The 14367-nt window shown below is 48.1% G+C and overlaps 1 protein-coding gene across 1 annotated transcript; it reads left to right on the top strand.

The window, feature by feature from the left end:
- The first annotated feature begins 1971 nt into the window (after positions 1–1971).
- Rcn1 (reticulocalbin 1) lies at positions 1972–13407 on the top strand. The gene is made up of 6 exons (XM_051144286.1): positions 1972–2502; positions 6782–6975; positions 7872–8050; positions 9719–9779; positions 11938–12137; positions 13070–13407. The coding sequence occupies exons 1-6, from the start codon at positions 2267–2269 to the stop codon at positions 13175–13177; spliced, it is 978 nt and encodes a 325-aa protein (XP_051000243.1). The 5' UTR covers positions 1972–2266; the 3' UTR covers positions 13178–13407.
- The last annotated feature ends 960 nt before the right edge of the window (positions 13408–14367 follow it).

Genomic DNA, 14367 nt, shown 5'->3' with positions numbered 1-14367 from the left:
CTGAGATCCTGGGGCACAGGGGAGAAATAAAAAGCAAGCTTTAAAAACGAAAGAACACAGTTACTTAGTGAGGGACCTTAGCAAGTTTTGAATCATCACCTTTCCTGATAATTGGGTTGAAAGGACTTCTCAATTCTCCAGGGAAGACTGGAGAGGAAAATGCCAGAAGAGAATGTAGAGCTGTGGGGGAAATTACTCAAATGCATCTGGATTCACAGCACTATGGGTAAATCCCACAGGACAGGAACACACCTACCTTTGAAACAATCTGTGGGAAGCCACCAGTGTGTGGCAGGAAGCCAAACTGTACCAAGGGTGAAGATACGTCACCTTCATTCCTGACCTTCTGGTTCAACACTCCTGAGGCCAGCCCCGCCGCCGCAAAAGTCATGAATGGGCGGCCTGTCACCACTCACTGTCCCATTCTCTTTCCAAACTGTTCTTCCATCCTCCCCGACTCAATTCATAACCTGTTTGCCTTGTGAACACAAAGGGCATTAGGCCGCTTACCTGGAGACGTTTGTGTTTGAGGAATTTATTAGTCAGGGTTCTTTCAGGGAATAGAAACAATAAAATAAATAAGTATTGTAAAAGAGGACTTATTACATTGGCTTACAGGATAGGAGTGGCTGGTCCATCAGTGGTCGGCTCTGTGCCAAACGGGCTGAGGACTTGCTAGCTGCTTAGCCCTAAGCTAGTGCTGAAGGGGCCAGAGGTTGCCTGGGGAGTCACTGGTCTTCAGTCTACCTTGGAAGCCAGGAGTCTGACAGCTGTGGTGGCCCTCACCAGCAGGAAGTGAAGGTGGCGAGAGCACTTTCCCTTTGGCTCTTTTTGCACCTGGGAGCTGCCCCCCAGCCCCCCTCACGCTGACAACCTCGCTGTACAGGGTCACAGAGCATTACTTCCAACTCCAGGGTCCTCTGCCAGATAACACAGAGCCACGCTCTCACAGAGCCACGTTCCCCCGCCTGGCTTCCCCTACTTATCATTATCCTCAGTTTTGTTCTTCACTCCAGGAAGCCTTCCTTGACTGACCTACTCTGTTACATATACTCTGTGGAATAGCGGTTGTCTTGTTCTCCTTTATACTTTCAATTACACCCATCATCTTAATTTGTTAACGGAAAATGGTCTTTATAGAAACGTACTTGCATCTAGGCTGTACGTCCTGACTTCCTTGCTGCAAGGGCAAGAAGCACAGCCCAGTAACCCTTTCTGGAGAATGTTAAGAAGGTGAAGGAGGTAAAGAGATGCTAGGGTTGGGGTTGGGGGAGGCTTCTCTCCTCGGTGAAAGTTTCCTGGGGGTCATTTAGGAGATCCAGTGAATCTCTTTCACTTTAATGGAATCCCAATGCCATCAGCTCTACATACATTTTCGTGAAAAGAATAATAGTCTCAGACTGACACCCTCAGTATGACAAGCCCTAGCCTTGTGCGGCTGCTTATATTTAAACTCAACTACTGAGTTTGGACCGGCTCCACGTCGAGTTCAATAGCTACTACATATAGGACAGCCCATGCAGAGGACATTTCCATCCTTGCAGAAAGTTATATAATATAGACCATCTCTGGTATCATTATATCACATTTAATATGCTGATAGATTTTGAGTCACATAGTGCCTTTCTGTCTCTTTCCCCATAGCAGCTAGAAAAGACTTTCTCACGTGTCCCCTGCCACAGCTCTTCAGCGTTATCTCCTGGATGTTACGATTGCCTCCTCCTTAACCTAGGGGACCACGTCCATCCTGGCCTCCTTTCAGACTCTTGTACAGGAACCTACATTGCAAATTGTATTCACTGGAGTTGAAGTGGGCTTAAGTGCTCTTCTCCCAGCAAGCCTAGGGCTGAGGTTCGGGCTCTCAGCTGGAACCTTAGGCAGAGAGTTGTTCTCTAAGCTGGAGGAAGAGCTATCATCCCGAACATCTGTTGCTTTTTTTTTTTTTTTTTTTTTTTTTTACAAAGAACTTTCGGGCTTGCCCTGCGCCTTCCTGTACACAGCCCCCTTCATCAGGGCCCGCCCCTCGCAACTAGATCGCGGGGAGGGGCCGAAGCGAAACCCGAGCCCGACGCCCACCACCCCGGCTGACTACGTGGCTCTGGCTCTGCGGACCCGGCCTCCCCCGGCAGCGCCGTGGCCAATGGGCGCGTGAGTGGGACGGCTCGAGCCTCCCCGCGCTAGCCGGTCGCGCCCCTCGCTGGGGAGGGGATAGCGGTTGCGACGCTCCGAGCCCCTACTGCCCCGCCGCCTCCCTCTGCTCCTGACTATGGCGCTTGGTGGCCGCCTGGGACTCACCGTGGGGCTGCTGCTGGCGCTGGCGCTGGCACTGCGAGCCAAGCCCATGGTGCGCAAGGAGCGCGTGGTGCGGCCCGACTCGGAGCTGGGTGAGCGGCCGCCTGAGGACAACCAGAGCTTCCAGTATGACCACGAGGCCTTCTTGGGCAAGGAGGACTCCAAGACCTTCGATCAGCTAACCCCGGAGGAGAGCAAGGAAAGACTAGGGTGAGGCCGCGGCCCGGGCCGTGCGGGAGACCACGCAGGGGTCCTCGGCAACCGCAGTGGGAGCCACGCGGGACCTCGAGCGCAAACCGAAAGTGAAATTGTACCAGTTGGCCACAGCGCCTAGGCCAGAGCCAGGCTCAGCGGCACAAAGTTGCCAGCGGGCTCTCAGACCCGGCCGGTAAAGGTCACTGCCACGCCCCAGCTGAGATAGCTTCCCACGGGGAGGCGAGAACGTGGCAGCCTGAGCTGGGAGCTAGAGGGCCCGCCCCCACCCCCCACCAATTTGGTTTCATCAGATGAGACTGGAGAGAGTGAGCCAGAGTTTGTTGTTGGCTCTGGCCTTTTAGTACCCGAGTTCTTTCCCATAGTGTTAGTCTAGAGAGAGACACTTGAGACTTCCTAAAAAGCACCTCAAGATCAGACAGAAATGGCCTAAGAGGTGAAGGAAGGTAGCAGGGGACAGAGAGGCTTGTGCCTGGCCTGTCGCTGGGTCAGGACGGATGTTCTTGTCATCTGACCAGTCATCCCAGAAATCTCCCATAGAGACATAGAAATCAGGTTTTTAAAGGAGATAATTGGGGCTTGTACAAGGAGGAGGAGATGCTGAGATAGAAACTGAGTCCTTGATCTCTGCTTCCCCCATTATGAGTTTATGACTGAGGCACTCAGTTTTTTGGCAACTGATTGTTGGGTGCGGGGGGTGGGGGGGGCAGGGAGATCTGTAGAATGGCTATGGTGATGCATTGTGAGCTTAGCTTGGAATTAGGAAACAAACGCGGGCAACATCTCAGTACTCCCCCCTCTGGTCCCCAGGAGCACTTGGCCAGGTGGAGGGAGGGCAGGGGAGGAATACAGCCACCTGCCTGTGGGCCACCCGAGCTTCCAGAAGCTGGCTGCCCGAAGGTGGAGGATCTTCGAGTTCTGCCACAATGGAAAAGTGCACAGTTATCTCTGTGCTACAGAAAGGCCTGAGTGTTGAGTGGCCCAGGATAAGTGATACCCTATTGTGTAGATGCAACATCTGCCTGTTGTGATTAAAAAAAAAAAAAAAAGACCTTGGACTTGAAAGTCACCTCCAAACACTTATCTTTTATTTGGCAGGGAAGTACTTTCTCTTCTTGTTTGGGATCTAACAATAGGGACCATTGATAAATCCACTCTATTGTACAGCTGTGAGGCCTGGAGTCTGCTTTATCCTGAGGCCCTGGCTGCAGCCGCTATTCTGCACTGTCCTGGGAAGGAGGAGTGGGAACAGAGTTGGGAACTTGAAGCCCTAAATTTGCGTCCTCTGGCTTCATCGATTTCCTTTATCAGGGTAATTAGCTTAAGTGGCAGAGTGTTCATGGAGTTCTAGGGGTTTAATACTTGTTTGAAGACCTTGACTTTGTTCAGTTATTCATGTAGCAAGCATTATTACAGTGGCTACTGTGTTGGCACAGGGTTCAGCATCTGGCGGGTACTAAGAGGAGCCTTGACGTTGTAGGTCTCATGGTGCCGGCCAACCGATGTGGAGGACAGGCGAGCACTTTCAGGATTGCTATGGTGGTGACACTATCCCTGTGTTTATCAGGAGGCCCCTGGGGGCTTCAGCTTGCAGAGAGATGCCTGGGTCTCGCAGGTGGTTCCTCATCAGAGCTTACGAGATGGTCCAAAGGCTGCTGGGTATATCATAACAAAAAGCTGTCCCACAGTGAAGGGCCTGCTTGTTTTATCAGGGGTTTGAACTCTGTGGGCCAGAAGGGGTGCTGGGCTCCGCAAGAGGCAGAGGAGAGGAAAATGGGAGGTATAGGAGGAGGGAAGGTAAAGGGCAGAGGGCAGGGCCTCAGGGAGGTGGCGATGTTATCTGTGTATGCCTGGCCAATGTGCTGCACAGGACGTCCTAATCCCCAAACCTTGTTAGGAAGGCTGGCCTGGCAGTAGAGCGCAGAGTCTAACTGGCACATACGGAGTCCTGGGTTGCAAAGTGAAGCCAGAGGCTGAATTCGGTCTCAGCGGCCTCATACAGTCTTAGAAAAATGCAAATGACTTTCCAGCATCTGAAGTTGGGACTGATTTCACCTGCCCACCCCAGTTTCTGGTTTCTCTCTGCTCCTTGATAGCAACTGGCGGGGGCACTCCATTTGCCCTGGGCCCTTCCTGGAGGCGTTACTCATTTCTCTTACTTGCTGAGAGTTGTCTTTTTTTGTTTGTTTGTTTGTTTTTTCTTCCACACTTGACCTACGTTGTTGTCCTGAGTGAGGAAAGTTACCCTCCTCTTCTTTGTTCCCCACACACTTCTTGTCTCTTGGATGTTTCTGCTAACAGTGGAGAAACTGAGCCTCAGAGGCTCCCTTGCTTGAGGTTACACAGATAGTGGGGACCAGAGCCAGGATGTAGAACTGGATGTTCTGACTAAGGCATTCCTTGTCTCTCTGTCTTCCATTTCCTTTCTTACTATCTTGATCTTTTGACCTTTCAAGAGAGGTCAAATCACCCCTGTAATTCCAGTAAGCAGTTTTCTTTTCTTTCCTTTTTGTTTTGTTTTGTTGGTTTTTTGAGACAGGGTTTCTCTGTGTAGCCTTGGCAGCCCTAGACTCACTCGGTAGACCACGCTGGCCTCAAACTCAAAGCGATTCACCTCCCTCTGCCTCCCAAGTTCTGGGATTAAAGGCGTGCACCACCACGCCCAGCCCCAGTAAGCAGTTTTCAAGCCCTTGCTGTGTGTTGGACCAGAGCTACGCCCTGGATGCTGGTTGTTGTAAATTAAATGCTATTCTTTCTTCAAAAGAGGGTTATGTGACTTCAGGTCATTGCGCCTGTGCTGGCCTGAGGTTCTGCTTATCAGTGGTGTTGGGTAACCAATGGGCAGTGCTGCCAGTGCATCCTCAGGACTGGAGCAACCCCTGCCTGCACGGTGTGAATGAATCCTGTTGGGTCCAGCTGAGTCTTCCGCAGGAAAGCCTGAAGATGCCTGAGATTTAGTCTTCCTGTCCCAGATTTGTCACAGTTGTGCTTGAAGGGACACTTTAAAGTTGTTCATAATGTCCATAACTTGCAGAGAAGGGAGCTAGGCTCCCTGGGTTCAGGTAGGAGATGTTGACTTTGTCCCCCCCCCCCGCCATTTTTACCTTTTCCACTAAAAGTTATGAGTTACAGATCAAGCTGTATTTATAAGGAACTAGGGAATTCACTCCCCATCTTTAATTAATCAGTATTAACTGTTAATCAGTGACAATAAGATTAATCACATTTGATAAAGTTCTAGCTCCAAGGAAAGATACTGAGTCATCGCTGGCCTGTGTGACTTTCGTCCTAGGCATTGAGAAACTTCTCTTAAACATTGGCAATAGTGCCAGGAGTGGTGGCACACAACTTTAATCCCAGCACTTGAGATGCAGAAGCAGACAGATCTCTCTGAGTTTGAGGCTAACCACCCTGTCTACAAATGGAGCTCCAGGACAGCCAGGGCTACACACAGAGAAATCCTATCTCGAAACAAAGCAAAACCAAAAAACCATTGGCAATCACTTGTGGGTGTTTCAAAGTTCCCCACAGAGGTGGCGATAGGTGGTGAGTTTCCAGCCTGAGTTTACCCTGAACTAGTGTTTAGGATGCCTCAGCAGAGCCTAGTTTGAAATCCCTGGAACCTAGGCCATGGTAGAGTTAGAAACGCCGGAGGGCACAGTGCTCTGTACCCTGTTAGCACCCTTTCAGCTGCAGGAAAGCCAGGTTTCTGGAAGACTTTGCTTTGTCTGACAAGATTGATCCCTGCGCCTTGTTTCAAATCCCTGAGTTAAAGCTGGCAGGATTTAAAAACAAACAGCTCCCACATCTTTTAATTAACATAAAACTTCCTGCCATTGCATTGTATCCGAAGCTAAATAGAATAAGTGCTCAACTCAGTTAGACCTGATATATCTTCCAAGCCAGTTCTCATCAGTTGGTCATGGCGGCCTCCAAAGTCCTGAGCTGAGAAGAATTCTGAATCCATATCTGGGTTTCAGGATGTAGAGGCATGATCCATTAGTGATGTCTACCATTGATGTCAGCTTGATCCATTAGTGATGTTTGCCATTGGCCCTGGTTTCTAGGAGGAGCAGGCATGATAATCTTTGGAAAGGAATAACCTTAAGACTCTTCCAAAGAACCATCAGATCACTGATTGGCTGAATGTATCTTAGAATTTTATAACGTTTAAGATTGCAAATTGCTTGACATTTTGCTGGACCAAGACCATATAAGTCTTTATTATGGCCTTGAGGTATTTATTGTTTCATTTTATTATCTTTTTTTTCTACAGGAAAATTGTTGATCGAATTGACAATGATGGAGATGGCTTTGTTAGTACTGAGGAGCTGAAAGTTTGGATAAAACGAGTACAGAAAAGATACATCTATGATAATGTCGCTAAAGTCTGGAAGGATTATGATAGGGACAAAGATGAAAAGATCTCCTGGGAAGAATACAAGCAGGCCACCTATGGCTACTACCTAGGTAAGAGGCGCCACAGTGGTGATGGCACAGTGAAGAATAAGGTGGCAGGAGACTCCGTTATCATGGCTACCCCCCCCCCCAGCCGATGTCACAACCTTCAAAGTAAAACCTGTTGTGTAACATCCTCCTCTGCCTACTAAGAATGTACCAAGGTGCTTCCTTTGACTGACATAGGGGAAGATGTCTTAGGTCGTGGCCCTGCTTGAACTTAGCTCTCAGAGGTGCAGGCAGAGAAGAGAAAGAGAATGTGCTTGTGACAGTTTCTAATTGCTGCTCAAGTTGGGTAGTAAGGGTGAAGTCTGCCGGAAACATCATCAGGAAGGGTCTGGGTGGGATGCAGGGGGTGAGAGACTGAGGGGAAGGTGGTGGAGTTGGAGGGGCAGAGGCATGGAAATGCATGCACGGTGGGTGGGGTTTGGGTTAATCAGTTAGAGGAAGGAGGGAGGAGCATGGTGCAGACCCTCCAGGTGCCTGGTGGACAGCAGGGAGACAGGGCTGGGGAGAAAGAAAGATAATCCAAGCCAGATTCTGAGAGCTTGAAAGCCAGCAGAGGCATCTTTAGATACTCTAGAACACACAGGGAATCCTTGTATGTCCTAGATCAAAGGTGTTATGATGAACGCATGAATCGATAAATAGAGGTCTGAAATTGTGTGGCCTACAGCCCAAGCTGTTCAATGCTTGCTTGCTAAAAAAGCCCCTACTGGGCACTAAGGCTGTGGTCATATGGGATGACTTGGAGGGAGAGAGGGTGCAAAGGGGCAGTTTGAGTAGAAACGTTTTTTTAAAGAAGCCAACGAGTGAATCAGGTTCTTTGTATGTGAAGAGTAAGTGATCTGATGAAACAAAGGGTCCCCCCTTAACAAAGGCTGGTCATTGCTGTGTGCGCCCTGCAGGAAACCCCACTGAATTCCAAGATAGTTCCGACCATCACACCTTTAAAAAGATGCTGCCGCGTGATGAGAGAAGGTTTAAGGCGGCAGACCTTGACGGCGACCTGACAGCGACCCGGGAGGAGTTCACTGCCTTTCTGCACCCGGAGGAGTTTGAACATATGAAGGAGATTGTAGTTTTGGTGAGAACAGTAAACATCCAGACTGGGAAAAGATGAGGGAGATAACTGTACCCACACATTGTCCCTTTTTCCAAAAAGACACTCTTTCAAACTGCTAGGAGTTGGGAATGACGGAAATTGAATAATTCAAATCTCTATCTGGCTAGTAGTCAGGACAAGCTGGTTGCTGTAACAGTTACCCCTGGGCGAAACCATTTAACACAAAGCAAGCTTGTTCCTTATTTGAAGGATGGTCCCTGGCAGATCCTTTGGGCAGCTCCCCTCTAAACACTAGCAGGTACCCAGGCTACCTCTGCCTTCTGCTCTGCCATCTTAGCTTCAGGGTCGTCTTGGTAACAGCCAGGTGGTAGACAAAGAATAGAGACAGACTGAAGGAAATGTGATCGCCTGTCTTTACCGTTCAGGCCAGAAAAGGGATCTCTGTACCTGTCCATTCTGGCCCCTCTTAGTTATGCAGCGGCTAAGAGACACCTTTTGACATGCATGCAGAAAGAGCTGATGGGTTAGGGAGCAGCTGGGTGGACTCTTGATGCTGTAGTTTCTCTTCCTTTTCCTCCGTCCTTCTTCCTTCCTTCCTTTCTTTCTTTCATTTGTTTTCTTAGAAGAAATAGAAAACCTCATGGAAACAAAGTGAAATTGCGGCTGGAAAGGCTGCTATTCCAGCAGTAGTCTGTAGAGAGCACATGGCTCGGATGCCAGGCTTGTAAAGGGTCAATGCTTATAAGGCCTCTCAGTGTTACTGCTCTCCATAGTGTCGCTTTGGGCCCCATGTGTCTTCATTTTACATGACATTTAAATAAATGCCATCACCTAATTCCTGGACAGAGTCAGTTCAAACAGCTGAGAAGCTTTTGATGAAAGGCGTTGTTGTTGTTGTTGTTGTTGTTGTCTTTTCGTAAACAGCTGAGTATCCAAGATACCCAGTCGATGACAGTGTCCTCTTTTGCCTCATATTTTGTCTCATGGCTTCCAGGACCCCAAGGACAGGGCAGTGGTCCAAGAATCATTTCTCTTAATCACTCAGCATCCATTTAGTGATAACTAATTTTCTAGAGGACAGTGGGGGGCGGTGCCACAGCAGAATTGGTTGCCTGCAACCAGGATTGGTGCTCTGGTGCCAGAGGTTTTTTGACTCAGGATGTGCTTGAGCTGGTGGGCCAGTGGACAGTCAGTTCACTTAGTTACTGATGCTGGGGGGGAAAAATAACTAAAAATCAAATGTAGCTAATTAGAGTAGAAAATCTTCACAAGTCAGCTAACCCTTTAATGCTTAATTCTCTATAGCTTTATGTGTCTCTGACACCAGGTGAGTGTCCCGTTCTCTTAGCTGTGCAATCTGCTATTATGGCAGCTTCTCATGCTGGGCTCTACGTCTCCTGGGGGTGATGTCTGGTGGTAGGTATTGGTTGGTTTGTCAGGGCTTCTTGAGGACATCAGAGCACACAGAGTTCACAGGCCTTTTCCTTTTGAAGAGAAGGTTCTTCCCTTGAAATTGTGGAGAGAGGATACGGGGATACCAACTATCACCTGTTTTTTAATGTAAGTGCGCTGTCCAGAGAGCTAAGAAAATGAATCCCCAAGAGTTAGGAAAGCTGAAGAGGGCAGTAGGAGCCTCGGACTGGTTTAACGCACATGGTTGTCTTGCATTGCTTCCCCGTTGCTTCCTAGGAAACCCTGGAGGACATCGACAAGAATGGAGATGGTTTCGTGGACCAGGATGAGTACATTGGTGAGTGTAGGCTGCAGTGGCTCAGCTGTCCACACTGGGCAGCATTCTTCTCCACCCACTCACACCTATGATCTGATGGCCTCACTGCTAAGAGGTCACAACAGAGAGGACCTTCCAGCCCTATTTGTTGCATAGCTCCAACTGCTGCAAAGTGAATAATTAACCCCCCCCCCCCCCGGGGCCGCTGATGTTTCACTCACCATTCTCTGTGGGCCTCCAAAAGGCTGATCTCGACACGGCCCACAGCCCAGGTTGCCAGGTTTGTGGCTGTACGGCTTTTGTCCCCATGAAAAATGACAAGGACCTTTGGTAATGATGAACACAGCTTCTGCCAGTTCTGAAAGGCCATATATGGTTCTAGAACTGAACACTTCCCTGTCTGACACAGGAAATAGCCAGGTAGCTCTTTGCCTCTAATTAAAGTGATCCTGGTGACTCTGGCCTTGTACAGGAAGGATGCTAACAGTGGCCTCCTCAGTGTAAGTGTGGAGGCTTCCTCTTGAGAGGCACGAAGGGAGGGGAGTGTTCAGAGCCTCAACCCTGTCACCATGGCAGCAGTGATTGAATTAGATAGAGAAAGGCTCTGTGATAAAAATAAATGATACAACACTTTTGATTAACAGTGTACACCCTTGACTGCCCTCTTGAACTCTGCATTAAGATGGTACCTTGCAGGGGCAAAAATTCATAGTGGCTTTGACTAAAAGAAACACTTCATTATTAATACTGTGCAGAGAGGGAAGAGGGCTCTCTGCTCTGTAATCAAACTTCCAGCAGCTAATAGTGAGAAAGACTTAACATATGAACTTGTCAAGCTAGGACCTGATTCTGGGGTATTCCTACCTTAAGTGAGTTGCTAGTGTAGCATACTGGAAAGGCTCTGGGATCCAGAGCCCTAGCTTTCCCATCCACTGACTGTGTGGTCCTGAGAGAGCCCTGTAGTTCTTCTATACCCCAGTTTTATCATCTGCAACATGAGGACAAACAACACCCATTCCTGCAGGGTTGCATGAGGCTCAAACTAGCTAATATGATGGTCGTTTCCCAAAAACACTATGCAGGGGTGTCATTTGAAAGCAGGAAGGCCTCGGTTCAGATCTCCAGTGTCCACATAAAACATCTGGAGTCATGACACACACCTGTAATCCCAACACTCGGAAGGTAGCCAGACTCTGGGCTCCACGAGCAGTCAGTCTCTCCAATCAGTGAACTACAGGTGCATTAAGAGAGACCCTAACTCAAAATACAAGGTGAACTAATTGATAAAGAAACCTGACATAAGCCTTTTGCACACTCACATATGGGTACATGTGTACACACACACACACACACACACACACACACACACAAAGTAGTAAGTAAGCAATAACAAAAATTTTTAAATGTATGGGGGTTGGGCATGGTGGAGCACCCCTCTAATCCCAGTACTTGGCAGGCGGAGAGCAATTCTCTGAGAGTTCTAGGTAGCCTGGTCTATATAATGAGTTCCAGCCCAGCTACATAGTGACACCCTGTCTCAAACCAAACCAAACAAAATGCAGTGTATGAATGTTCCCTTCTTCTTTTCCCAGGCATTTGATAAAATTGAGAAAATGACCTGCCCTCTGTTGTTAGAGGCTGAGGAAGCCCTTTGGAAACGTGGCAGGCGGAGTAACACGCACAGAGGAGAAGGCGGCGTTGGCCACAAGCCTCGCGCCGCCCTGTGCAGCCTCCAGTTCAGACCAGCTGTGGGTTGCAGCTTCACCTCATTCTCATGTGTAGAATGGGGGGGACCACTTGAGACAGGGTGACGTAATTGAAATGAAAAGAAAGTGTGCATAGTAGGGCACTTCCTGCCGAATCTGGCCTGTGGAAGGTGCCCAATGTTCTCACCTTTACGATCCCAGTGAGAGTAGAGGCGCTCCCATAAGTAGCCCTTTGGTCTTAAGAAGTGTGATGTACTGATGATTTTTCTCCATTTTGCAAGCTTTGGTCTCAGACACTGAACTAAGATAACCCAGGTCTCATCTGCTGGCTTCTAACCAGGCTCTCCTGTGGCATCTCAATGGCCATCCCTCAGCTCTGCTCTTCATGGGCTGTCATCCTTCCAAGAAGGAAGGAGTAAAGTGTATTAGAGTTTCCCCTCCCTTCCGTAACTGAGGACAGCTTTTCTCTCCAGCGGACATGTTTTCCCATGAGGACAATGGCCCTGAGCCAGACTGGGTTTTGTCAGAACGGGAGCAGTTCACTGATTTCCGGGATCTAAACAAGGACGGGAAGCTGGACAAGGATGAGATCCGCCACTGGATCCTCCCTCAGGACTATGACCATGCACAGGCCGAGGCCCGGCATCTGGTTTACGAGTCAGACAAAAACAAGGTAACTTCCATGTTCTGAGCCATTGGTTGACAGGAAGCAGTTTGTGCAAGACTGGATTGGTCGGCCTTCACAAGGCCTGTTTATGTCTCTTACTCTCCAGTGGAGACCTGTATGCTACACCAGTACCATGACGGCTGCAGTGAGCAAGGCTTCGTCTTTTCCCAGATAATCAGTCATGGGCCATAGACTAAAATTACTGAGCCACACCCTATAGGACTAAAACATTAACTTCTTCGATATAGTGGGGCATGAGAAATTAACTCAGTATGACCTGAGGCATGTTTATTCCTCCCTTCATCTAGTCATCAGATATTTATCAAAGATGCCTGGCATAGGGACTCAGTTCCCTTGGTGGTCAAACACCCCAGGGGAGTTCCTGGGGTTCGTTTGTTTGCTTTGGGGCCCTATCACCAGTATTTCCATATCCGCTGATAGGTATCCAAATAAATAGGGACTGAGGGTATTTGTAGCTCAGTAGTAAAGCACTTGGCTATCGTGAGTCAGTCCCCAGTACTATAGTAATAATAATTATTTAGAATCCAAATGAGCAAATAAATAAGATTAAGACAACATTCCTGCCTCATCTGGCTTTGTTAATTGCTCCAAACACCGAACTCTGTGGACCTACAGGTTACACAGTGAGGCTGTGAAAGGGAAGTGGGGTCCCTCTGGCCTGTTTTGAAGACACCATCATTGCTTTTAGAGTGTATCTCCTGGTACTGCAACACAGCTCTTACAGACAGTGAGAGTCCCTTCCGGTTTGGAGTTTTGCACCGCAGACATGGGGGATGAGAGGGGACCGCTTCTGGCTTCTGGCCTGTTAGACATGGTGTTTGAAACCCTGCAGATCAATGAAATAAAGTGTGGGTGGGATGCTGACCAGTGAGAACTCCCAGCACCGCCCCCCTGCCAGCTCTTCTGTTTTCCCTCAGGATGAGCTGCTAACCAAGGAGGAGATTCTAGAAAACTGGAACATGTTTGTGGGAAGCCAAGCCACCAATTACGGAGAAGACCTCACCAAAAATCATGATGAACTTTGAAAGACACTCATTCTGATGTGGCAGCTGTCACAGGCTTTCTTCAGGTGTTCTAGGTGGTTGCTATGGTTGTCGAGTGTATAGCAGTTGTGTCCCTAAACAGTGAAATTATACCTCAGATTGGGGTAAAAGTTATTTTTCACTTCATAGTTACTGGAAAATAGCCATTGCTATTTGTACCAGTAGGATTTCCCTGGAAGCACAGTAAACTCTTGTCAAACCACAGTTCCCTGAAGGGGTGCATCACTGCAGTGTGGTTTCTTAGTCTTCTCTCCCCACTTCAGTTTAAAGGAAGGGGAAAGAACTCAAGAAAGGGTTTTGTAAATCCCAGGGGGTGGGACAGTGGGACACATCTGTATACAATTGACTGCTATGCATTTGAACTGTTAGATTTTGGGTTTTTTAGTTGCCACTGGTGGTGAAGAAAATGCGGAAGGAGTGAATGCTGTGTTGTCCTAGGTTGGCTAACCTTGAAGCAAGCATGGTATTTCGAATTCTTTATATTTTGAGCTGTTACTGTAAATGGTATATAAACTTTTGTGTGTTTTTCTGTATGGACCTGCTAATGTGCACACTAAACCCACATCTTTTTTTTTCTTAATACTAAGAAGCAATCAAAAAAGATAATGTGAACAAGAAAAATATTTTAGGGATAGGAAAAAGATGAATGCCAGCTATTTGAAAAACTGTATGACCATGTTCAACACTTTAAATATACTTGAGAAATTTTTTTTTAACACGTTAGTGAAGTGGGTCTGTTTTTTGAAATAGTGAATAGAAATTCAGTCTTTTTCTTTGTGTGAGGCTGTGGACAGCTAGGGATCCGGATGTGGTGGAGGTTGTTGTTTGTTGTTGAATCCTGAGCCTTTGAGCCTGCTTCCAGCACAGCTCATGCCAAGGAAACAGGGCAAGGTGGTAATCCAAAGCCATTGACCAAACTAGCTGGAGTAACAAGTACAGATGAAATTCTACCTTGTAAGCAGGAGGCGAATGGAATAAAGGATACCCTTGAGGATTTTCCCACGTGTCCTGTGGTGTTTGACGACATAGAAAGTATGGTTTTATTGTTCCTCTGGAATTACCCAGTTGAAGGAGTCCATGGGGCAGAGTGGAACGGACGCAGTTATTAGCAAGTTCAGCACATATCCACAGTTGCTGATTCGTCACTGTATCCTTCGTCTCCTCTGGGTCCT

Source organism: Acomys russatus, chromosome 4 (assembly GCF_903995435.1).
Source record: "Acomys russatus chromosome 4, mAcoRus1.1, whole genome shotgun sequence".
NCBI lineage: Eukaryota > Metazoa > Chordata > Mammalia > Rodentia > Muridae > Acomys > Acomys russatus.
The sequence above is the reverse complement of the archived record's forward strand: the minus strand, read 5'-3'. Positions and strand labels throughout refer to the sequence as shown.